The sequence below is a fragment of the Montipora capricornis genome, chromosome 12, assembly GCF_036669925.1.
Source record: "Montipora capricornis isolate CH-2021 chromosome 12, ASM3666992v2, whole genome shotgun sequence".
Classification (NCBI taxonomy): domain Eukaryota; kingdom Metazoa; phylum Cnidaria; class Anthozoa; order Scleractinia; family Acroporidae; genus Montipora; species Montipora capricornis.
The window spans coordinates 12,652,488-12,678,812 of record NC_090894.1 but is presented as its reverse complement, the minus strand read 5'-3'; the positions used below and the strand labels follow the sequence as shown (position 1 = coordinate 12,678,812).

Sequence of the window (26,325 nt, the reverse complement as noted above, 5' to 3'; positions counted from 1 at the left end):
TATTGTTATTCCACTTAGATGTAGATTGATTGTGTACACCAGGTGAAAATAATTTTCCATCCGTTGACTGGCATATTGACATTTACGCGCGTGACTCTTTGTTCAGTCAAAAGCATCTCAGTTGTAAACGCGAAAAAGTTCAAGCTTGTATCTTTGCGAAGCTCTCTGCAGAATCAATAAAACGTCTTTCTTGTGATTCACCTAAAGTATATTTATTTCGTTTCTCCAACTTGATACTCTACTTGTACCGAAGGCAGTGATCAAAGAAGACCATTTCGTCAGCTATGAAGTACCCGCGAGTGAAAACCCCTTGTGGTGGCTTGCGTTTCCTTGTTGTGTTAATGATTTGCTTTACCATTTTGGTCCACATCTCAGCCATGGATGATCAGCGTCCAAATAATCACGATGTCCATGCAACTGGACAAAAGACTGAGTCGATGCTGTTTCGCGAACGCAGAGGAATTAAGAAAAACACCACTCAAAACCCACAAGACTTTGCAAAACGACTGAAAAGCCTTGAAGAGAGGTTTGTCCTCGATAAGTTATAGCTGCTTATCTTCCCAATCTCACTAACGTATTGTCGTTTCTCCGGTCGAGACTGAGTAATCTTTTCAAATTTTTTCTTGATTTCAGTGAGTGTTCATTGTTTCGAATGGTCGTGTATTTTGCTTCGTCGACTCTCTTGGCCACCAAAGTTATTTGATAACATTTCTATACAATTCGGCTTCATGCGTTTGGAGTTTACACTTTTATAGTTTTCAGAAATAAAATTTCGATTCGAAATTGATTTAGCGAAGGCTAAAACTTCCTTCAGAAACTTGGTACCTCTTAATTATTCTTGTTTCTAGCAGTATTAGAATGTTGCCAGTTAATTTAACTCCAAAGGAAATATTATCGCTACAGTTTCAATTTTGTGCGTGTGAGTGAAATGTTTAGTAGAAAAGATTTTTGCGCAGAAGGAGAAAATTTATTTCGCTAAAATTTAAGTTATTATACCAATTAAGTAATTTTCCTCGCAAAAATACGGTTTTTAGAAAATACGCCGCTTGGAGGTATTTATCAAAACGATGGGGCAATGTAAGCGCGTTGGAAAAAATTCATCAAAGACCCGAAGGAAAGAGCCATATTAATTACGGCACTCAGTACAGGATATCATGTTAAATGTCAGCTCCAACGAAAAAAATAAATAAATAAATAAAATCATTCGACCAAAACGACCAATCAGATCTTGTACGCAATCAAACTTTTACTATCACTGTAAAACTCTTTAACATTTAATTCAATACGGACAATTCTTCAGTTACATGTTCTTTCCCTAAAATATTATTATGCCTTAACCCTGTTAACCTGTTTGAGCTTGAATACCTTTCTTTTACCTCAGACATGACCATCTGATAACAATCGACAATTCAGATGAATATCAACACTTCAATTTTATTTTGTTATAGACTTGATGCACTGATGCGGTTCCCTCGTCTGGGATCAAGTGGGAATTCTTTCAATTCACTTATAGCCTACCTTTTGGGTTGGTATAGAGCCCACCCATGATTATAAGATAATGGCAATTAAAAGAAGAGTTATTCAGTGATAAACGTTATTTCTTTTCATTTGTTTTGAGGCACAACAGAAAATAAACTCTTCCGTTACTTGGGAAGTTCTCAACAGTACATGAACGCAAAAAAGTCATAAAAGCATTATTTTGTTCAGGTTATTTTTTAAAGAAAATAATTGAAGGTTATAATTAATATGACTACCAACTACGAATTGTAAGGAATCATCCTATTTGTGAACTCTAAGGCATTGAATTGTTTTGCACCATTTTCAATCTCAAAGGAAAGCAAATCCAAAACAGTGGAAAAGAAAAGATGGGACCTCTTGGACCCCCTGGTCCACCAGGGAAACCAGGGACACCAGGAACATTAGGAACACCAGGGAAACCAGGATTGAATGGAAAAAATGGCTCCAAAGGTAAATGAAACTCTGCACTACGTGGCAATATTTAAACTTCACTTCACAGAGCTGTCATAGAGATTTTGACGTCTTACCGTCAAAACGTCTAAAACTGTGCACAAGATGCCCATTATTAAACCTATTTTTTGTCTGATGCTTAAAATCCTCCTGGAATCGGGATCATTATATATCATGGAAATTTAATGTACAGGCCGGAAGAAGCTAGGCGTTTACACCGAAATTTGTGGAGACAGAGCCAGATCTTGGAAAAAGTTAACTCCATTTGATGTATGTTCAAATCCACTTTAACCCTTTCCATTAATACTAGTACTAAAAAAGAGAAAATTAGTCTCATTGGACTAACAGAGTCTGCAGTGAACAAAGGAAATATTATCCGTTTTGGTCTCCACCACAGTTTAGGGATTTTTTAGATTGTCCTGTTTTTCTAAGAGAGGAGCTCTAACTTGTTAAACAATAAATGAATGACTGTAAATTGCTTAAGGTATTTGACTCAAACTACCCCACTCAAAAAAGGAAAACACAAACAAACAAATACACCCACTTAAAAGGGAAAACTAAATATAGTTTCGTGAATCATCCCGAGTGAGGCATCTTTCCCTACTTTCCTTCAACTCGTTTGAATAAGCTGAATAAGAAATGCAGGTCAATGTGACCATGGAAAACGAATCACTCTGAACGACTTCCCTCTAACATTTCCCATCAGCACAAAGCAAATAATAGTGCACCCGCTCTGTCCTCTTTCCTCACAGGAGAACCAGGAAAGCCTAGCACAAACACGCCGTTACCAGGCCCTCCTGGTCCTAAAGGACAACAAGGAGCCCCAGGACCTCAAGGCGCCAAAGGAGAAAAAGGACAAAAGGGGACTGCAAAGTCGGGTGTGAAGTATGTACGATGGGGAAGGACCACATGTCCCAGTGGTGCTCAGATCGTCTATAAAGGTATAAAGTTCCTAGAACAATTTAATTTAACGCTTCCTAACATTTCGTAATAGCTCTCACCAAAGATTCACACTTGGTTCTCTTCATTATTAGGTGGTTGCGATAGAATTTTGAATTTTTTCCTTTCCTGGTGGTCACAGGAGTCGACACGGGAGCAGAAAACTTTATAAAGGAATAGTAAAAAGTTACTCAGTAGGAAATACTCATCTCGCTGAAAAAAAGACTGAAGAATTACTTTCGAGATGTAATTTATTTAGGAGTGAGAGCTGTTGTTTGATCTCCAAGCAAGCTGAATGCGTTTTACATGCCCTTCTCGCGTTTCAGGGATAATTGGGGGTGAACACTACACTCACCCCGGTGGTGGATCCAACTACCTTTGTCTTCCTCACAATCCAAAGTACGACAAGTACAAAGATGGTAACCAGGCGTCAGGATACATTTACGGCACTGAGTATCAAGTCAGTCAATACAACGGAGACCCTTTTAAGAGAAATCTCCATGATCATGACGCACCCTGTGTTGTCTGCTTCGTGACGTCACGTGGTTCAATGCTGATGATGCCCGCAAGGAATGACTGTCCATCTGGATGGACTGAAGAGTATCATGGGTATCTGATGACTGAATCTTATGCTCACAAACATTCAAGAGATTTCATCTGTGTCGATGGTGATCCAGAATATGTTCCTGGTAGCCATGCTAACAAAAATGGTGCCTTGCTGTATCCCGTGGAAGGCGTTTGTGGTTCACTTCCCTGTCTTCCATATGTCAGCCATCGAGAGTTGACATGCGCCGTCTGCACCAAGTGATGAAAGAAAAAAGAAAGCTTGAACAGTAAATGATTTGCATTAGAACTAAACAGAAACTAAATGAAATATCAATCGCTAGCAAGCCAGAGAGCAAATGTAGAGTAAGGGTACAAAGCAATAAACTTGTTGATCTTAATGAGTCTTGTGTTACACGATTATGTTCAATTCGATCCACTAATCAGCATCCTACAGCTGAGATGTCTTTGAACAAGTGCCCTCTTCGACTGGTACCGAATATACTAAACATTTTAGATGTACTCAAGTCTTCTTACAAAACTCAGTAGAAATTGATCCTCCACAGCAAGTCCATTTTCATTAATTAATTGAAATTTCTCCGAAAAATCAAATAAGACCACATTGGTATGAAACCCAAGGTTGACCCCAATGGAACGAAAATACGCAGGCATTTGAACTTACCTAACCTAGATAACGGACAATCTTTCCTCCCTTGTACCCATTCTTTTTCTAAGTGACACCGTCCTGGGCATGTATTTTCATGTGCCTCTTCCAACAAGAATGGGTACAAGAGAGGAAAGATTGTCCATCTGTCTGGTTTAGGTACGTGTATAGACCTCTTTCATAATGGCGGCCCAAGAAAATATCCTTTTGCTTTAATGCTAATTAGCCTTTGTAGCGTCGCTACAACGAGCAAATTTCAAAAGAATATTTGTTTCAAAATGAGGGCAGTAGGTCTAATTAACATAAACACAAAAGTGGTCGCCATTTATGACAGTGACACTATGACAGTGACACTTCCACCCTGTTTGACAACAAAGATTAGCATAAAATTTACCATGAAATTCGAAGAAAAGCATAAAATTCCGTTTTTGACGGCCTTGTCAAACGCGAGCAAAATCATACATATGTTTTAACTATGACCTAGTACAGGAAGAAACTTTTCAACGGCCTTTACATGAAATGGGACTCGACTCGACTCCTTCACACCACGAAAGCACGAGGTTAATTTAGTTCGCACCTTGACCTATCGTTGTTTTCGTATTTGTTCTGATTCCTCTTTATGCGTTCTTGCCTTTAGTTAATGAAATTGAAAAACTATTATTACAAAATGGGTATCCTAAGGCTAAGTGAGGCGTTCAAATCCTGTCAAAACCTCCCTAAGAAAAAATTCATTCTGGTTTTACCCTAGCTATTTAGGTTTAAAGGATAAAGATGTCTCGCGAAGTGTAAATTCTTGTATTAATAGTTTCTATGGTTTAGTTAATTAGGGTTGTTTTTCAAAATAATAGACGAGTTCACGCTCTTGATTGCATCATGGGTAATCAGGACAACATGGCGGGAAATTCGAAGCAAAATATACTGTTCATGACTCAACTTTATAGACTTTCTCCTTCATAAACCAAACAAATAAGTTCATGTTGAGATGAACTAGACTTGGTATCCGTTGTTTGGAATTCCTAAATATTTGCTTTTTTTGTCTCCATACACTCTCTGTAATTTTGTGCCTTTGGAATTAAAGGAAATGTATGGCAGAAACTCTTTCTAATAAAATAATGTCTACAACATCCATTCTCTCCAAATTTATTCTGCCGCATCTTTGAGCGCATATCTTCTGTTTTGGAAAACAAAAAACCCAAAATTGCATATTATGAACACTTTTCATCGTTTTGAACTTCCTTACAAACCTTTGAATTCCTATTCATCTTGCCCTGATTACCCATGATTCCTTTAGAAAAACTCAGATTTTCCACTAATTTGAATACCAAGTTGTTATCGGACAGTTCAATAAGCCAATCACATTCAAAGTTGCAGTTTAAGTCAACCAATCAAAACTTTGGTTTCAATCACCATCGAGAAACAGTGGCGCAGAATGGCCGGACATCATTGGTATGCACGAGTTAAAATCTTATTAGCATAATAGCACCACGGGAAATTTAATGACTGATGGTTGAAACTTTGATATAGGCCAATTTGGAAAATACCATAATAACCTTTGTTTATCCCACCAAATTTTGCATAAGCATTGTTTCCAGTTTCTCTTAGGACTAACAATGGTCCCAAGAGAAAACAAAAACAATGCTTATGCAAAATTTGGGGGGACAAACAAAGAGTATTATGGTATATTCCAAAGTGGCTGGCCGAACTCCTCTCCTCAAGCTCAATTTAAGGAGCGTATCTGGTCACAAATTTCAACTTGTAAGCTGCAAAAAAACCGAGACGTTCATAAAGCAAAAGTAACCTAGAGAAACTATTGGAAATTTGATTTAGTATTCGAAGGATTTTTGAGAGAGTTTATATGGGAATTTAAAAATGTCGTATGCGCCATAGAAATTTTCGTTTCTTGTTCATGTTATTGTCAACTTGTAAGCTGCAAAGTTTGGTAATTTAGTAAATTACCGCGACTTACCTTAAAACGACTGCTTTACATGGAGGCAATGAGATTTATTTGTTGCGTGATCTTAAAAGGATGCACTTTCGCAGCGCACCATTCGTCAAAAAAGGAAATCTTTATCTAACAGTAACTGTAATAAGTTACATCGATTCAGATCCCACGACGATCAAGACAGCGAAGACAGAGTTGCGCGTCACTTAGTTCAAGTCACGCACCATTCTCCGCACCGGTTGAGTCTCGCAACCTAATGTCACTTTTGGCTGTCTATCGCCATAGTTCTTGTACTTAGTGTGGCTACATGCAGTCCCAATTACTGCTGCTGTAGGGCTGTCTAGTCATAAAGGCAGCCCCAGAATAAATAATCTTGGATGAGCCGAATAAAGCAATGCGGCACATCTAATGGCTATGTCATGCATTTGCATTTCATGGAGTATCGTCAGGTGAAAACGGGTTTCGGTGCGAAATCAATGAAAATGCACAACCCCAGGCATGTGAAGGGTCTTTTATTATTTTTTTTCTTTGATGTTTGTTTGAGATCCATACTATCTTTTAGAGCGTCTTTTCTTCATCAAAACCTTTCCGCCTTCAAAAATATAAACGTAAGGGTCATATAAGCCACCGGGAGGGAGGGGGGTAAATTGTGGAGGGACTTAAAATGGTATGATGGTTAAGAAATAATTTGAGATGTATTTAACATGGCTCACACCAGTTTCAGCCTTTTAAAGATACTGTACTGCTAAAAGTATTGACTTAACAACAACATTGTTTCCTATAACGGCAGTGTTATGAATGCCAAGCATATGAAACATTAATTAATTATTGCTTTACAAGATAAGATCATTATTCTTTCGTAATTGCTACCAAAGAAGCAAGAAATCCCTCCAAAACTACCCTATATTTTACCTTTAGTTGCATGTATCTCTAAAACAAACTCGGTGACCCCCATTTTTCATTGCTGATTAGCTGGCCGTGGTAAAACGATCTGCAGAGTTTAAGATCTTTGGAGAAGATGTAGAGCCACCTTAACTGCTCATACTTTTTAAGGTGGCTCTGAATCCACTGGACCCGGACACCATGAGTAGGAGCTTGCCTCTCTCATACACGCCCTTATGAGTCAACCTTTGCGCGTTTCTTTCTATTTTTAGAACGCCACGAGTTCCTCGGCTCTGCACACACTGTTTTAAAAGGCCAATCAGAATAAAGTCATTGTCTAACGAAGACAAATAAAGCAGTAACACTGTATTTAAATCGTGCAAATTGATGTAAATTTATGTAAATGCGAGTCTCCTGCTCAAGGGTTCGTTCTAAAAATAGAAAGATACGGGCAAAGGTTGACTCAAAGATCTACTGCATATGGAGGCTCCTACTAATGGGCTCCTGGTAATACGTAGTGATAATGAACGCATTGTATTAAGCAATAAGGGCGTTTCATATGGTAACATGACATTGCTGTGTGATACAGCCGTGGAGGCAATCCTTCTAATAGTACAATCTCTTGAAAGTGTTTAAACTGCTTTGAGCAGCTTCATTCACTTTACAGGGGTTAAAAATGGGGTGAGAGATACAAGCAACTAAACACGAAATATTGGGTGTTTTTGGATGACTGTCGTGTTGCTATGGTGACGTATTGCGTCATGATAATGAACGCATCGTGTTACTGAAGCAACAAGGGCGTTTCATATGGTATCATGACACTGCTGTTATGTGATACAGTGCTGTGGAGGCAATTCTTCTAATAGTACATTCTCTTGAAAGTGCTGAAACTGCTTTGAGCCTTCTTTATAAGCTCCGTCGCTATTGAGGTGTGTTTTGGGGAAATTTCGTCGCGAACTTGTTAAAGAATACTCCATGTTAATTGCAGATAGCATGGAGCTAAAATAGATCCTACTCACTTCTTCAGTTTCGTTTATTCTTTGTAGATCATGTGACAATACTTAAGAGAGAATTTTCTGCCGTAACAAATCTATATATTTAAAGTGCGGGTTTTTTGCTAAAATTGAGAGAAGTGATCCTCGCACTTTAAGTCCACCTAAACCAAAAAATATATTTTTCTCTTAAAAAATTAAGAAATTTTTTCGGAGCATTCTGACGCCAATTTTTTTTCCGACTGCCTAAATACTAGATTTTCTTGCCCCTTTAAAACTTCCGTTTCAGGAAATCACGACCGCGCAAAAGAAGTCTGGGATAAGCGATGTTAGTGACGTCAGATTGACAGCCCACATGATACAAACTTCACCAAATTCGTTCCCAGGGGACCCTGCGAACGAGGTGTAAGCTTTATTTGCTTTCTCCTTTATAGAGAAGTTCTTTTAACGTAACGTTAAAAATGTCTTGCCCCTCGTCAGATTCTGACGCTGGTCATTATTCCGAAGACTCGAGAATGGATTACGACATATAATTGGAAGACGATGGTCATCTTCAACCGAGCAAGGGGGTTTCTAGTCCACCTAAACCAAAAAATATACTTTTCTCTTAAAAAATTAAGCGTAGTTTTGGGAGCATTCTAGCGCCAATTTTTTTTCCGACTGGCTAAATACTAGATTTTCTGTGCCCCTTTAAACATCACGACCGCGCAAAAGAGGTCTGGGAAGAGCGATGGAAGTGACGTCAGATTGAGAGCCCACAGGATACAAGCTTCACCAAACTCGTTCCCAGGGAACCCTGGGAACGAGGTGGAAGCTCCTTGATAGAGGAGTTCTTTTAACGTAACGTTAAAAATGTCTTGCCCCTCGTCAGATTCTGACGCTGGTCATTATTCCGAAGACTCGAAAATGGATTACGACATAGAAATGGAAGACGATGGTCATGATTTATCTCCATCGAGATCATATAGCCTCGAGCGATGAAGATATCATCGCCTTTGCTGACTACCCAAAGGCTGACAAGGAATTACGAAAAAGGAAAAACAAGCTGACAAAGCACTAGAAAGACAACTGAAGGCCGATAAATTTGAGGGAAACGTTGAAGTGGCTTATATAGTGGGAATAATTGCGTATTCTGCATGGTGATCTCTGTGCGCACCTACCGAGACTGCTTTCGTTGATTGTATGTTTCTTGTTTGGCTGTTACTTCTTGCATCGACAGTTCATCATGATTTGTTCCTTTTATTCATTCGTTGACTTCTGTATTGTGTAGATGCAAGTGTGGAAATTGTCACAGTGTCGATTTTCTTCAAAACATTAGCGAGCACTATGGCTGCAGCCGGGGAGTTCGAAGGCTGTTTCGAACCTTGTGAAAGTGACCTTGTCCTTCAAAATGTTGGCCCCGGCTGGCCCCGGTGTTAAATTGTCCTGTGTGATTCAACATCCCAGGATTTGAACCCGTTTGCCTTCAGAAATGGAGTCTTAAGTTAACAGCCAGAAAATGAGGCAAAGCAAGAGGAAAGCAAATGTATCAACAAACAGGAGACGAAGCAAGGTGAGCGGTGAATTTGTTGATTTTTTTTTTTTTTTGGCTAAGATATGGTTTACAAATTGAGTACATGTTCTGTACTGCTGGTGTATTTGATTTAATATCTGATTTTATCTTTGCTTCGTTTCTTTTTATTGCTTCCACTTCCATTTCTCTTGTAACTTGAGCCTTCTGTCATGAGAATCGTTTAATTAAACGCCTTTCATATTTGTGTTGTCACGTTTGATCAAAAGCGGTCCAAACGTCGAGTAAAGGCCTCTCTTTTGAAATTCTTCAAGCACAAACTGAACCCATCTTCTTCGACGTTTCGTAATCTCATGGCGATTGTCGTCAAAATACGGTATCAGGAAATGAAGCCTTAAACCGCCTTTTAAACTTCTGGTATTGTAGCATCCTGCTGCTTTGCATGTAAGCTGCATTCAAAAAATCCGCAGAGAAGAAGTCAAATTTTGACGTCACAATTGCAGCTAGACCCATACCTATCTTGTCTCGGTAGCGCGGCTAACGTGGCAGTATTTTGCCGCTAATTTTATACGTATTCACCAGAATGTTTCTCTTATAACTTGAGCTTTCTGCAAGGAGAATCGTATTAGAAATAGGTGTTTAATGAAACGTCTTCCATATGTGTTGTCACGTTTGATCAAAAGCGGTCTAAACGTCGAGTGCTTCGAGCACTGTGACAAACTGAACCAATCTTCTTCGATGTTCATGGCTTCATGGCGATTGTCGTCGAAATACGGTATCATGAAATGAAGCCCTATACCGTCTTTTAAATTTCTGGTATTGTTGCATTCTGCTGCTACGCATGTAAACTGCAGTCAAAAGATTCACATTGAACAAGTCAAATGTTTAGAAAACTCTGGCTTTTAGGTCGCAATAGCAGCTAGACCCACATCTCTTTTGTTTTTGTTTCGGTAGCTAGTGGGGCCAACAGAGCAGTGTATGGGCCAACATGTCGGAGTTTTACCGCAAATTTTACGTATTGAACAGACCATCAAATATCGAGATTTAAACCAAATCAAAAAACTGTTTGCGCCAAAATGCCCCTAAAGTCACGCTAATATATATATTTTTTGAGAATCTTCAGTGGTGAAGCGGAAAGAAGCGGTTCCGATAAAACAGAAGCTCCGGGTTCGAATCTAATCCACGGATATGATTTTTTAATTTCCTTATTTTCCGTGCTACCACAAGTCCTGGGACACAGTGTCCTAAATTGACGATAACAGTAAATTCTATTCAAAGCTAATTACGAATTAACGATAATCGTTAATTTAGAGAAGAGATCATGTTGGAAGTAGTTAATAGGCCTTTTTCGATATATTAAAAGAAAGGTGAGGTTTAATAGAGGGCAAATATGTTAAGCGAGACAATCGGCTGGCGTGAAAACACGCCCAAAGACAAAGGAAAATGGATTATATGCAAATATTTTTCACCTTCACTCCAACGTGTTTCTTTTGTTTTTGTCCTCAATGACTCACTATCAACCCGAATATTTTGATGTTTCGAAAATGGCCTATTTTGTTGGGCTTCCGTGCCGGCAGCGGGTTATCATGAGACGAAATTGTTATCCTCGCACTTTAATAACTTAGCAATTGTCTTATCATGACACCTGAGTGAGCCTGGGTGACCTGTGGTCTTATCATGACACCTGAAAAATTCAGGGGGCTTCAACGGAAATTTTCGCAACCGAGACACATTCATGCTTGATCGCGAAGAACAAAATTAAGTTTTAAAATCTCCTTTTGTCGTGATATGATCTGTGCGTTCGGAATCAAATGTGTAATGGAATAAGACCAGTCTGAGCATCGTGTTACGGGAGGCGGATGGGTCATAACATTATTGTGGTGTTCACTTGTGAAATGAAAGTTCACACAAGTAGAATTTTTATTCCAATACGAACTAGTGAACTTCCTACGGCGTTTGTATGTAAACACTCTCTTTCCTGCCCCTATATATTCCTTCAACACTTTCGTAATTTTTTACAGTGAGAACTGAGCATCATGCATACTCGAGACTGAAGCCCCGCGCAAATGAAAGGCTTCAAGGTCCTTCAACATTTGCTTCAACATCCGTTCGATTTTGTTGAAGAGCGATGTTGAAACCTTTCGCCTAAAGACAACTGTTGACGCTGTTGTGCCGCATTACAATCAAAGAAATTATTTTAATCCCCTGAATTGCTGTTAAAGGCGATAGCTCGTTTTGACTCAAAAAAAATGTGGACTCGTGTCAGATCGTCCGATATCACGCGAGACATTTCAGGCGCGTTTACAAACAGAGGAAAAATGGCACGGGTCCGATAAAAAGTGGAACGGTTCAAATCATGTTTGTAAAGAAACAATGAACATTTATCCGTTCCGCTACGGAACCATAGGCGCCTATGGTCCTGTAGCGGAACGGATAAAAGTTCACTGTTTCTTTACAAAACTGAATGGAACCGTTCCACTTTTTATCGGACCCGTGCCATTTTTCCTCTGTCGTGTAAACGCACCTTTGATTGTGATGATCTGCCTGTCGACCTCTCTCTGTTGCCCTCTCCCTGTTATGTACTTTGTCAACGGTGAAGAAAGTTATATTACTCGAAATCACCCGCTTCAAGTTCTCTTTTCGCTTTAGTTCACTTTTTATATATAAGAAAGTTATATTACTCGGAATCACCCGCTTCAAGTTCACTTTTCGCTTTAGTTCACTCAGTGAAACTTTTCTAGCCAGTTGACTCATCAGTTCTAAACGTTTACGTTCATTTCAGTCATAAAGTCGACCAATAAATCCCGATGCAACAGTGATTTGTTAATTTGGTGGCTGTATTTAACTTGGTAATATTGTGTCGACTTGAATTTATCACGGTCAATTTTCATTGTAAATACAACTCTTACCAGTCAGCCTATCTTTATTCGTCGTGATTCTATTCATCCATTCCCATTATGTCATCAACTCCCGGCATATTTTGCTGTGTTTTTGTGTTGTTACAATCATACCAATAGAGCCCTTTCATGTTACAAAATTACACTCTGCTGTTCCTGTTTCAGTACTGCTTTTGGAATCCCCAAACCTCAAATCATACACCATAGCACGAGAGGAACCACTAACTCAGTGAGTACACTCAAAGACCACCTTTCCCATGCAAAACTGCTACAAAGGGAAGGGGAATAAAAAGAGCCCCACAAATCTGTTTTGATGTTTATAACCGTTATTGCTTTCATACTGTAAAATGAATGTAAATAAAACGTAATACAGTTTTGTATTGCTAATATACCTTTGAGAGGAAGACAGCGACGCTAACGAAAGCTTGAAAAATGAATCAACATTTTCTGACGCTATCGCTATCGTTTATATCCCGTACTGTTCGAGTATCACAATATCGACGAAAATGCTCCAAGTGTATTGTATTGGAAGAATTCGTCATTAAAGTAAATATGGAGAATGAAGGATTGCTTGGAAGTATGTTCACGTTGTCGTCAAAACTTCATCGATTGAAAGTGGTTACATTTATTCATATTTTACTTTATTAGGGACTTCAACATATACGACGGCGACGAACTGAAAACGACACCTCAAAATATAAACTTTGCCCTTTCGTAAGAGTTCCGCGATTATTCTGTCTCGTTCATGTCATGAGGCCAAGTATCCTAAAACTCAATTGGAAACGAACGTTTCCTCAAGTTATTGTCAAAACCTCAAATTTGGTGATTTTATGTCGCAAAGTACTGGCAGAAATACAAGTGCCGACTAAGTTTTAATTATTTTTTCCCTTTTAACCAAATGATATACGTTGCGTTCTCTTTGCCCTGGCCTTCGTCCTTTCTTAAATTCTTGTTTTCCAGAGGACGGCCGAAAAGAAATGTATTAAGAAATATATGCTTCAACTGCAGCACCCCTTTTTGCGGCATTAAAACCGAGTTTAGGACGAGTCGCTGTTTCCGTTGCATCCTCGTCCTTGCCAAAGCTCTTTGCAGTATGGACAAATGAGACATATAAAGTATATCATTTACGACATGTTCGCGTAGGTTTCATCTTATTCAAACAACCCTTCATGCTAAAGGTTAAGGACGGATTTTCATCGAATTGTACAGACCAAACTTCATGCGGCATGTCAACAGTGTCAACTTTTCCAGTTCTTCAACAAATGACCCAATTGTTTCCATTGCAACAACCAGAGCATCTTAATTCTAACTCTGAATTCACTTGCGGTGAATGGCTTACAGAAAGATCCTTGGGGAGCGAAGACATTAAATCGCCGAAAGCTTATTAAATGTGTCACTCTAGCTTTTCCTTATTCTTTGGTTCAAGAGAAAGGTACAGACAGACAGTTCGAAATCCGTCGTCTTATAGGTAAGAACGCCGCTCTAAGAACTTTAATATGTCACCAATGTATGCGCAAGATCAGCGCTCTCTGTTGCACAGACCGTCGTCAATTAAGTCAGATGTAGAATGTTATTTTTACAGTACCCTACACGGAGAATTGAAAATTTATTGTCAGATGCTCACGACCGCCACAGAACCTAAAATTTGCTCAGTTCACGTCGTCGTCGTCAGGCCGAGAACGGCAATTGGCATGGGAACGCGCTTCCAAAACTACGGTTTGAAAACACTTAATGATGAAGCACTGTCATTTCCTGCTGTTAGATTTCATAACCTTTTGCTAGTCTTTCAGAAAAGCCAACCAAGCAAAGTTACTTTGAAACCATGCACTTATCATCATCCTAGAAATATTTATATGCAAATCTGTCTGAGCAGTCCAACTGTTCAAGGGAAATATTTCAAGGTTGTGGTCCCATTAAAGGCAAAGCTTGTTTTCCTTTGCTATCGCTTAGAGTTTCTAAGTAACAAAAATATTGTTATTCCACTTGGATGTAGATTGATTGTGTACACCAGGTGCCCATCCGTTAACTGACATATTGACATTTACGCGGGTGACTCTTTGTTCAGTCAAAAGCATCTCAGTTGTAAACGCGAAAAAGTTCAAGCTTGTATCTTTGTGAAGCTCTCTGCAAAATCAATAAAACTTCTTTCTTGTGATTCACCTAAGGTATATTTATTTTGTTTCTCCAACTTGGTACTCTACTTGTACCGAAGGCAGTGATCAAAGAAGACCATTTCGTCAGCTATGAAGTACCCGCGAGTGAAAACCCCTTGTGGTGGTTTGCGTTTCCTTGTTGTGTTAATGATGTGCTTTACCATTTTGGTTCACATCTCAGCCATGGATGATCAGCGTCCAAATAATCACGATGTCCATGCAACTGGACAAAAGACTGAGTCGATGCTGTTTCGCGAACGCAGAAGAATTAAGAAAAACACCACTCAAAACCCGCAAGACTTTGAAAAACGACTGAAAAGCGTTGAAGAGAGGTTTGTCCTCGATAAGTTATAGCTGCTTATCCTCCCAATCTCAAATAACGAATTGTCGTCTCTCCGGTCGAGACTGAGTAATCTTTTCAATTTTTTCTTGATTTGTTCATTGTTCCAATGGTGTATTTTCGCGAAATAAGATCCATGATACCAAAAAGTGCTTCATCGAGTCTCCTGGCCACCAAAATAATTTGATAACATTCCTATACAATTGGGCTTCATGCGTTGGGAGTTTGTTTACACTTCAATCAATAATTTTCAGAAATAAAATTTCAGCTCGAAATTGATTTAGCAAAGGCTAAAACTTCCTTCAGAAACTTGGTATCTCTTAATTATTCTTGTTTCTAGCAGTATTAAAATGTTGCCAGTTAATTTAACTCCAAGGGAAATATTAAGCAAATGTGAGAATGATATACACAGTAAATGAAATGGTGACAATGGAACCCACTGGAATTAAACTCGGAAAAATCCGAGGGCCTGATGGGAAATATTGCTGCAGTTTCAATTTCGTGCGTGTGTGTGAAATGTTCAGTAGAAGTGAATGAGTCTGTCGATTTTTGCGCAGAAAGAGAAATTTAGTTCGCTAAAATTAAATTTATTATACCAATTAATTAAGTGATCTCCTCGCAAAATTAAACTTGTTGTTTAGAAAATGCTCCGCTTGGGGGTATTTAACAAAACGATGGGGCAATGTAAACGCTTTGGAAAAAAAAATCAATAAAAGCCTCGAAGGAAAGAGCCTTATCAATTACGCCACTCTATGCAAGATATCATGTAAAATGTCAGCTCAAACGAAAAAAAAAGAAGAAAAGAAAATAAATAAAATCACAGCACCAGAAGACTTCCACATGTCTGCAGGGCTTGAAGAAGGTAGACCTTCAAGATAGATCTAGTACGCAATCAAACGTTTGCATCATCTCTGTAAAACTCATTAACACTTAACTCAACACGGACAGTTGTTCAGTTATAGGTTCTTTCCCTAAAATATAATTATGCCTTTACCTGTTTGAGCTTGAGTACTCAGACATGACCATCTGATAACAATCAACAATTGAGATGAATATCAACTCTTCAATATATTTATTTTTTTTGTAGGCTTGATGCACTGATGCGGTCCCCTCCTCTGGGATCAAGTGGAGATTCTTACTCCTCACTTACAGCCTACCTATTGGGTTGGTATCAAACCCACCCATGATTATAAGATAATGATATTCAAAAGATCAGTTATTTCTCAGTTTTTTATTTATTAGAGACAAAACAGAAAATAAACTCTCCTCTGATTTGTAATGTTCATGCCAGTGCTTGAGCGCAACATAATTCTGGCATAAAGATGTTAATTTCGTTAGGTTATGTTTGTAAGGAAAGTAGTTCAAGGTTAAGATAACTGCCAACAACAATTTTTAAGGAATTATCGATTGGTGAACTCTAAGACACTGAATGCTTTTGTACCATTTTCATTCTCAAAGGAAAGAATATCCAAAACAAGGAAAAGATGGGAACTCCTGGACCCCCTGGTCCACCAGGGACACCAGGACTGGCTGGTAACCCTGGTTCGCATGGAAAAACAGGCCCCAAAGGTAAACGAAACTTTACACTCAGAGGCCACGTGGAAATATCATAAAACTGACTTCACTTCGATTCACAGAGCTGTCACACATTTCGCTGTCTTCTGGTCAAAATGTCTGAAACTGTGAAGAAGACACCCATTATTACACCTATTTCTTGTCTGGTGCTTAAGGTCCTCGTGGAAACTACATATGAAATTATTTAACGTGTATGAGAAAGAGGCGTTTACATCGAAATTTGTGGCCGTTTGTACGTAAGAGACACAGCCATATCTTGAAAAAGGTTAAACCCATTTAATGCAGGTTCAAATCGATTTCAATCCTTTCCATTAGTACTGAAAAGAAAAATTAGTCTTATTGGACGAACAGAGTCGGACTCTGCAGTGAACAAAGGAAATATCATCCATTTGGTCCCCACCACAGTTTAGGGCTTTTGAAATTGTGTAGCATGACATTGCTCTTGATAGAGATTAGAAAGAAATCTAAAACTTGTCCAAACTGAGGGTTATTTAAATTCAACCATTCGCTAAATGAGGAGTGTTTTAAAAACCTTTGCGATCGCACCATTTATTAAAAATACAGTATAAATACGTGACTTCCAAAAACTTATCATCCGCTCAGGGTCTAGTATTTAGATTGAAAGGATACAAAACATGCACCTGCGGTATTTCGTTGATCATCACAGCAACATAATCATGCGAGTGCTGAAAATTAATGTCTTTTTCTGAAAATTGTTTGAGACACCTAGTGATGTTCTTCCTCAAATAACAAAAATATCCTGTTCCAATTTCCAATTCTTTATTCTAAACATTAGACCCTGCCAGACGTAGTTTTGCCGCCTCGCTATTATCCTGTTTTTTTTTTTCTAAAAGAGAAGCTCTAGCTTCTTAAACAATAAATGAATGACAGTAAAGGTTAAAGGTTTAAAGGTTTTTTCAGATGAACTGCCCAACTCAAAGGAAAAAAAAACTAACAAACAAATACAATCACTTTTAAAAAGGGAAAACTTAATATTGTTTCGTGAATCACGCCGAGTGAGGCATCTTCCTCTATCTTTCCTTTAAATTCGTTTTAATAAGCTAAACAAGAAAAGCAGGTCAATGTCACCATGGAAAACGAATCACTCAGAAATGCTTCCCTTCAAATTTCCCCATCAGCACACAGCAAATAATAGTGCACCCGCTCTGTCCTCTTTCCTCACAGGGGAACCAGGAAAGCCTGGCACAAACACGCCCTTACCAGGCCCTCCTGGACCTAAAGGACAACAAGGAGCTGTAGGTAAGACTGGAGCCCAGGGACCTCAAGGCGCCAAAGGAGAAAAAGGACAAAACGGGACTGCAAAGTCGGGTGTGAAGTATGTTCGATGGGGAAGGACCACATGTCCCAGTGGTGCTCAGATCGTCTATAAAGGTATATAAAGTTCCTAGAACAATTTAATTCAACGCTTCCTAACATTTCGTAATAGCTCTCAACTAACGTTCACATTTCGTTTTCTTCAGGTTTGGGTGGTTGTGATAGAATTCTGATTTTTTTTCCTTTCTTGGTTGTCACAGGAGTTGTCATGAAAGCAGAAAACGTTATAATGGAATAGTAAAATATTACTCAAACGGAAATACTGATCTCCCTAAAATAAAGACTGAGGGAAAACATAGAATGGCAAATAAGGCTAAAAATCCCTGATGAATTCTTTTCGAGATGTAATTTATTAGGGAATGAGATCTGTTTTTTGATCTCCAAGCAGGCTGAATGCGTTTTACATATCCCTTTCACGTTTCAGGGATAATTGGGGGTGAAGGCCACGGACATCATGGTGGTGGAGCAAACTACCTTTGTCTTCCTCACAATCCAAAGTACGACAAGTACAAAGATGGTCACCAGGCTGCAGGATACATTTACGGCACTGAGTATGAAGTCAGTCAATACAACGGAGACCCTTTTAAGAGAAATCTCCATGATCATGACGCACCCTGTGTTGTCTGCTTCGTGGCGTCACGTGGTTCAATGCTGATGATGCCCGCAAGGAATGACTGTCCATCTGGATGGACCGACGAGTATCATGGGTATCTGATGACTGAAAGATTTGATCACAAACATTCAAGTGATTTCATCTGTGTCGATGGTGATCCAGAATATGTTCCTGGTAGCCATGCTAACAAAGATGGTGCCTTGCTGCATCCCGTGGAAGGCGTTTGTGGTTCACTTCCCTGTCTTCCATATGTCAGCGGTCGAGAGTTGACATGCGCCGTCTGTACCAAGTAATGAAAGAAAAAAGAAAGCTCGAACAGTAGTTCATTTGCATTAGAACTAAACAGAAACTAAATGAAATACCATTCGCTAGCAAGCCAGAGAGCAAATGTAGAGTAAGGGGGCAAAACAATAAACTTGTTGATCTTAATGAGTCTTGTGTTACACGATTATGTTCAATTCGATCCATTAATCAGCATCCTACAGCTGAAATGTCTTGGAACAAGTGCCCTCTTTGATTGGTACCGAATATACTAAATCTTTTAGTCGTACTCCAGTCTTCTTACAAAACTCAGTAGAAATTGATCCTCCACAGCAAGTCCATTTTCATTAATTAATTGAAATTTCTCCGACAAATCAAATAAGACCACATTGGTATGAAACCCAAGGTTGACCCCAATGGAACGAAAATACGCAGGCATTTTAACTTACCTAACCTAGATAACGGACAATCTTTCCTCCCTTGTACCCATTCTTTTTCTAAGTGGCACCGTCCTGGGCATGTATTTTCATGTGCCTCTTCCAACAAGAATGGGTACAAGAGAGGAAGGATTGTCCATTTGTCTGGTTTAGGTACGAGTATAGACCTCTTTCATAATGGCGGCCCAAGAAAATATCCTTTTGTTTTAATGCTAATAAGCCTTTGTAGCCTCGCAACGACAAGCAAATTTCAAAAGAATATTTGTTTCAAAATGAGGGCAGTAGGTCTAATTAACATAAACACAAAAGAATGAAAAAGTGGTCGCCATTTATGACAGTGACACTTCCACCCTGTTTGACAACAAAGATTTCTCAAATACCTCAACCTGAGACATCCTAGCATAAAATTTACCATGAAATTCGAAGAAAAGCATAAAATTCCGTTTTTAGACGGCCTTGTCAAACGCGAGCAAAATCGTACATATGTTTCAACGATGACCGAGTACAGGAAGAAACATTTCACCGGCCTTTACATGAAATGGGAGTCGACTCGACTCCTTCACACCAAGAAAGCACGAGGTTAATTTCGCACCTTGAGCTATCGTTGTTTTCGTATTTGTTCTGATTCCTCTTTATGCGTTCTTGCCTTTAGTTAATGAAATTAAAAAACTATTATTACAAAATGGGTATCCTGTGGGCAAGTGAAGCGTTCAAATCCTGTCACAACCTCCCTAAGAAAAAATTCATTCTGGTTTTACCCTAGCTAATCAGGTTTAAAGAATAAAAATGTCTCGCGAAGTGTAAATTATTGTATTGATAGTTTCTATGGTTTCGTTAATTAGCGTTGTTTTTCGAGTTCACGCTCTTGATTGCATCATGGGAGTAATCAGGACAACATGGCGGGAAATTCAAAGGTTCGTATGGAAATTCGAAGCAAAATATGCTGTACATGACTCAACTTTATTTTTTTTATGTATGAGCAACGTCGGCGCTCTTTGTTGCACAGACCATCGTCAATTAAGTGAGATGTAGAGTGTTGTTTTTACATTTTCCTGTAACAATTGAAATTTATTGTCAGGTGATCGCGATCTCCACATAACGTCTGATTCAAATTTGCTCGCTTCATGTCGTTGTCAGGGCGACGTTCCAAAACTATGGTATAACAACAGTCGCTAATGAAGCACTGTGATTTCCCGCTTGTAGGTTTTATAAATGTTTGCTACTCTTTCAGGAAGCCAACCGAACTGAAAGTCACTTTGAAACCACTTATCATCAGCCCAGAAATATTATGTGCAAAATGAGTCCAACTGTTCTTGGGGAATAGTTCTGCCCTGCTTTCCTAAGGCAAAACTTGTTTTCGTTGACTTATTAATCAAGTCAGCTATCGCTTATGGTTTGTTATTCGCGAAAATATTTCTATTACACTCAGAAGAAGATCGAATGTGTACAAGAAGCGCAAATAATTTTCCTTCCGTTGACTGATTTATTCACATTTACACGCGTGGCTCTTTGCTCGAGGGCATCTCAGTTGTAAACGCGAAAAAGTTCAAGCATGTATCTTCGTGAAGTTCTCTGCAGAATCAATAAAATATATTTATTGTGGTTTGTCAAAGGTATATTTATTTCGTTTCTCCAACTTGATACTCCACTTGTACTGAAGGCAGTGATTCAAAAAAGACTATTTCGTCAGTTATGAAGTACCCGCGAGTGAAAACCCCTTATGGTGGCTTGCGTTTCCTTGTTGTGCTAATGATTTGCTTTCCCATTTTGGTCCACATCTCAGCCATGGATGATCAGCGTCCAAATAATCACGATGTCCATGCAACTGGACAAAAGACTGAGTCGATGCTGTTTCGCGAACGCAGAGGAATTAAGAAAAATACCACTCAAAACCCGCAAGACTTTGAAAAACGACTGCAAAGCGTTGAAGAGAGGTTTGTCCTCGATAAGTTATAGCTGCTTATCCTCCCAATCTCAAATATGACGTATTGTCATCTCTCCGGTCGAGACTGAGTAATCTTTTCAATTTTTTCTTGATTTGTTCATTGTTTCCACTGGTGTATTTTCGCGAAATAAGATCCATGATGCTAAAAAGTGCTTCGTCGAGTCTCCTGACCACCAAAATAATTTGATAACATTCCTATACAATTGGGCTTCATGCGTTAGCAGTTTGTTTACACTTCAATCAATAATTTTCAGAAATAAAATTTCAGCTCGAAATTGATTTTAGCAAAGGCTAAAACTTCCTTCAGAAACTTGGTATCTCTTAATTATTCTTGTTTCTAGCAGTATTAAAATGTTGCCAGTTAATTTAACTCCAAGGGAAATATTAAGTAAATGTGAGAATGATATACACAATAAATGAAATGGTGACAATGGAACCCAGTGAAAACTCGGAAAAATCCGAGCCCCTGATGGGAAATATTGCTGCAGTTTCAATTTCGTGCGTGTGTGTGAAATGTTCAGTAGAAGTGAATGAGTCTGTCGATTTTTGCGCAGAAAGAGAAATTTAGTTCGCTAAAATTAAATTTATTGTACCAATGAAGTCTCCTCGCAAAATTAAACTTGTTTAGAAAATACTCCGCTTGGAGGTATTTATCAAAACGATGGGGCAATGTAAACGCTTTGGAAAAAAATCAATAAAAGCCTCGAAGGAAAGAGCCATATCATGCAATTACGCGACTCCATGCAGGATATCATGTAAAATGTCAGCTCAAACGAAAATAAAATAAAATAAAATAAATATAATCACACCACCAGAAAACTTCCCCATGTCTGCAGGGCTTGTTCCAATCAGATAGATCTAGTACGCAATCAAAAGTTTGATCATCTCTGTAAAACTCATTAACATTTAACTCAACATGGACAGTTGTTCAGTTATATGTGGGTTCTTTCGCTAAAATATAATTATACCTTTACCTGTTTGAGCTTGAGTACTCAGACATGACCATCTGATAACAATCAACAATTCAGATGAATATCAACACTTTAATATATTTTTTTTGTAGACTTGATGCACTGATGCGGTCCCCTCCTCTGGGATCAAGTGGAGATTCTTACTCCTCACTTACAGCCTACCTATTAGGTTGGTATCAAACCCACCCATAATTATAAGATAATGATATTCAAAAGATCAGTTATTTCTTAGTTTTTTTATTTTTTAGAGACAAAACAGAAAATAAACTCTCCTCAGATTTGTAATGTTCATGCCAGTACTTGAGCGCAACAAAATTCTGGCATAAAGATGTTATTTTCGTTAGGTTATGTTTGTAAGGAAAGTAGTTCAAGGTTAATAAAGCTGTCAACAACAATTTTTAAGGAATTATCGATTGGTGAACTCTAAGACACGGAATGCTATTGTACCATTTTCATTCTCAAAGGAAAGAATATCCAAAACAAGGAAAAGATGGGACCTCCTGGACCCCCTGGTCCACCAGGGACACCAGGATTAGCTGGTAACCCTGGTTCGCATGGAAAAACTGGCCCCAAAGGTAAACGAAACTTTACACTCAGAGACCACGTGGAAATATTATAAAACTGACTTCACTTCGATTCACAGAGCTGTCACACATTTCGCTGTCTTCTGGTCAAAATGTCTGAAACTGTGAAGAAGACACCCATTATTACACCTATTTCTTGTCTGGTGCTTAAGGTCCTCGTGGAAACTACATATGAAATTTAATGTGTATGAGAAAGAGGCGTTTACATCGAAATTTGTGGCCGTTTGTACTTAAGAGACACAGCCAGATCTTCGAAAAGGTTAAACCCATTTAATGCAGGTTCAAATCGATTTCAATCCTTTCCATTAGTACTGGAAAGAGAAAATTAGTCTCATTGGACCAACACAGTCGGACTCTGCAGTGAACAAAGGAAATATCATCCATTTTGGTCCCCACCACAGTTTAGGGCTTTTGAAATTGTATAGCATGACATTGCCCTTGATAGAGATTAGAAAGAAATCTAAAACTTGTCCAAACTGAGGATTATTTAAATTCAACCATTCGCTAAATGAGGACTGTTTTAAAAACCTTTGCGATCGCACCATTTATCAAAAATACAGTATAAATACGTGACTTCCGAAAACTTATCATCCGCTCAGGGTCTAGTATTTAGATTGAAAGGATACAAAACATGCACCTGCGGTATTTCGTTGATCATCACAGCAACATAATCATGCGAGTGCTGAAAATTAATGTCTTTTTCTGAAAATTGTTTGAGACACCTAGTGATGTTCTTCCTCCAAATAACAAAAAAATATCGTGTTCCAATTTCCAATTCTTTATTCTAAACATTAGACCCTACCACATACAGTTTTGCCGCCTCGCATTTATCCTGTTTTTTATGTTTTATTTTGTAAAAGAGGAGCTCTAGCCTCTTAAACAATACATGAATGACAGTAAATTGCTAAAGGTTTTTCAGATGAACTGCCCAACTCAAAGAAAGAAAAAACAAACAAACAAATACACTTACTTTCAAAAAGGGAAAACTTAATATAGTTTCGTGAATCACCCCGAGTGAGGCATCTTCCCTATCTTTCTTTTAAATTCGTTTTAATAAGCCGAACAAGAAAAGCAGGCCAATGTGACCATGGAAAACAAATCACTCTGAACTGCTTCCCTTCAAATTTTCCCATCAGCACACAGCAAATAATAGTGCACTCGCTCTGTCCTCTTTCCTCACAGGGGAACCAGGAACGCCTAGCACAAACACTCCCTTACCAGGCCCTCCTAGTCCTAAAGGACAACAAGGAGCTGTAGGTAAGACTGGAGCCCAGGGACCTCAAGGTGCCAAAGGAGAAAAAGGACAAAACGGGACTGCAAACTCGGGTGTGAAGTATGTTCGATGGGGAAGGACCACATGTCCCAGTGGTGCTCAGATCGTCTATAAAGGTATAAAGTTCCTAAAACAATTTAATTCAACGCTTCCTAACACTTCGTAATACCGCTCAACTAAGATTTACACTTAGTTCTCTTCATTATTAGGTGGTTGCCATAGAATTTTGATTTTTTTCCTTTCCTGGTGGTCCAAGGAGTCGTCACGGGAGCAGAAAACTTTATAAAGGAATAGTAAAAGATTATTCAATAAGAAATACCCATCTCTCTAAAAAAAAGACTGAAGAATTACTTTCCAGATGTACTGGTAATCTATTTCGGAGTGAGAGCTGTTATTTGATCTCCAAGCAAGCTGAATGCGTTTTACATATCCCTTTCACTTTTCAGGGATAATTGGGGGTGAATGGTACAACCACTACGGTGGTGGATCCAACTACCTTTGTCTTCCTCACAATCCAAAGTACGACAAGTACAAAGATGGTAACCAGGCGTCAGGATACATTTACGGCACTGAGTATCAAGTCAGTTACTACAACCCTTTTAAGAAAAATATCCATGATCATGACGCACCCTGTGTTGTCTGCTTTGTGAAGTCACGTGGTTCAATGCTGATGATGCCCGCAAGGAATGACTGTCCATCTGGATGGACCGAGGAGTATCATGGGTATCTGATGACTGAACGTTATACTCACAAACATTCAAGTGATTTCATCTGTGTCGATGGTGATCCAGAATATGTTCCTGGTAGCCATGCTAGCAAAGATGGTGCCTTGCTGCAGCTCGTGGAAGGCGTTTGTGGTTCACTTCCTTGTCTTCCATACGTCAGCGGTCGAGAGTTGACATGCGCCGTCTGTACCAAGTAATGAAAGAAAAAAGAAAGCTTGAACAGTAGTTGATTTGCATTAGAACTAAACAGAAACTAAATGAAATATCAATCGCTAGCAAGCCAGAGAGCAAATGTAGAGTAAGAGTGCAAAACAATAAACTTGTTGATCTTAATGAGTCTTGTGTTACACGATTATGTTCAATTCGATCCACTAATCAGCATCCTACAGCTGACATGTCTTGGAACAAGTGCCCTCTTCGATTGGTACTGAATATACTAAACATTTTAGATGTACTCAAGTCTTCTTACAAAACTCAGTAGAAATTGATCCTCCACAGCAAGTCCATTTTCATTAATTAATAGAAATTTCTCCGAAAAATCAAATAAGACCCCATTGGTATGAAACCCAAGGTTGACCCCAATGGAACGAAAATACTTAAGCATTTAAACTTACCTAACCTAGATAACGGACAATCTTTCCTCCCTTGTACCCATTCTTTTTCTAAGTGACACCGTCCTGGGCATGTATTTTCATGTGCCTCTTCCAACAAGAATGGGTACAAGAGAGGAAGGATTGTCCATCTGTTTGGTTTAGGTACGAGTATAGACCTCTTTCATAATGGCGGCCCAAGAAAATATCCTTTTGTTTTAATGCTAATAAGCCTTTGTAGCCTCGCAACGACGAGCAAATTTCAAAAGAATATTTGTTTCAAAATGAGCACAGTAGGTCTAATTAACATAAACACAAAAGAATGAAAAAGTGGTCGCCATTTATGACAGTGACACTTCCACCCTGTTTGGCAACAAAGATTTCTCAAATACCTCAACCTGTAACAACATCCTAGAATAAAATTTACCATGAAATTCGAAGAAAAGCGTAAAATTCCGTTTTTAGACGGCCTTGTGAAACGCGAGCAAAATTGTACATATGTTTCAACGATGACCTAGTACAAGAAGAAACTTTTCACCGGCCTTTACATGAAATGGGACTCGACTCGACTCCTTCACACCACGAAAGCACGAGGTTAATTTAGTTCGCACCTTGACCTATCGTTGTTTTCGTATTTGTTCTGATTCATCTTTATGCGTTCTTGCCTTTAGTTAATGAAATTGAAAAACCATTATTATAGCCTGCAAGCAGGCTCTTCCGTTGAAAATGGCGCGCGGTCGAAATAATAGACGAGTTCACGCTCTTCATTGCATCATGGGTAATCAGGAGAACATGGCGGGAAATTCAAAGGTTTGTATGGAAATTCGAAGCAAAATATACTGTACATGACTCAACTTTATAGACTTTCTCCTTCATAAACCAAACAAATAAGTTCATGTTTACAACTACTGAGATGAACTAGACTTGGTATCCGTTGCTTGGAATTCCTAAATATTGCATTTTGTCTCCATACATTCTCTGTAATTTTGTGCCTTTGGAATTAAAGGAAATGTATGGCAGAAACCCTTTTTAATAAAATAATGTCTACAACATCCATTCTCTCCAAATTTATTCTGCCGCATCTTTGAGCGCATATCTTCTGTTTTGGAAAACAAAAAACCCAAAATTGCATAATATGAACACTTTTCATCGTTTTGAACTTCCTTACAAACCTTTGAATTTCTCT

The 26,325-nt window shown here is 38.7% G+C and overlaps 2 protein-coding genes across 3 annotated transcripts; both read left to right on the top strand.

Annotated features, from left to right (window-relative positions):
- Positions 1-206: 206 nt before the first annotated feature.
- On the top strand, positions 207-18,785 carry LOC138027695 (short-chain collagen C4-like). Of its 2 annotated transcripts, XM_068875271.1 has the most exons (7): positions 12,503-12,566; positions 12,986-13,051; positions 14,672-14,822; positions 15,918-15,994; positions 16,289-16,399; positions 17,591-17,797; positions 18,165-18,785. In XM_068875271.1, exons 3-7 carry the CDS (start codon positions 14,674-14,676, stop codon positions 18,644-18,646), a joined length of 1,026 nt encoding a protein of 341 aa, XP_068731372.1. In that variant the 5' UTR covers positions 12,503-12,566; positions 12,986-13,051; positions 14,672-14,673; the 3' UTR covers positions 18,647-18,785. The 2 variants fall into 2 exon arrangements, with proteins under 2 accessions (XP_068731370.1, XP_068731372.1); XM_068875269.1 differs by lacking the exons at positions 12,503-12,566; positions 12,986-13,051; positions 14,672-14,822 and adding an exon at positions 207-526.
- A 2,051-nt stretch (positions 18,786-20,836) lies between these two features.
- On the top strand, positions 20,837-24,746 carry LOC138025458 (short-chain collagen C4-like). Its single transcript, XM_068872663.1, has 5 exons — positions 20,837-20,985; positions 22,060-22,136; positions 22,396-22,542; positions 23,734-23,940; positions 24,271-24,746. The coding sequence occupies exons 1-5, from the start codon at positions 20,837-20,839 to the stop codon at positions 24,744-24,746; spliced, it is 1,056 nt and encodes a 351-aa protein (XP_068728764.1).
- The last annotated feature ends 1,579 nt before the right edge of the window (positions 24,747-26,325 follow it).

What these genes read in the sequence shown, in the direction of transcription:
- LOC138027695 (XM_068875269.1), top strand. Translation starts at nt 285, where the DNA reads ATGAAGTACCCGCGAGTGAAAACCCCTTGTGGTGGCTTGCGTTTCCTT. An exon ending in CTGAAAAGCCTTGAAGAGAG is followed by an intron (nt 527 to 15,917) that starts GTTTGTCCTCGA and finishes TTTTTTTTGTAG; the next exon opens with GCTTGATGCACTGATGCGGT. An exon ending in TGCTCAGATCGTCTATAAAG is followed by an intron (nt 17,798 to 18,164) that starts GTATATAAAGTT and finishes TTCACGTTTCAG; the next exon opens with GGATAATTGGGGGTGAAGGC.
- LOC138025458 (XM_068872663.1), top strand. Translation starts at nt 20,837, where the DNA reads ATGGATGATCAGCGTCCAAATAATCACGATGTCCATGCAACTGGACAA. An exon ending in CTGCAAAGCGTTGAAGAGAG is followed by an intron (nt 20,986 to 22,059) that starts GTTTGTCCTCGA and finishes TTTTTTTTGTAG; the next exon opens with ACTTGATGCACTGATGCGGT. An exon ending in TGCTCAGATCGTCTATAAAG is followed by an intron (nt 23,941 to 24,270) that starts GTATAAAGTTCC and finishes TTCACTTTTCAG; the next exon opens with GGATAATTGGGGGTGAATGG.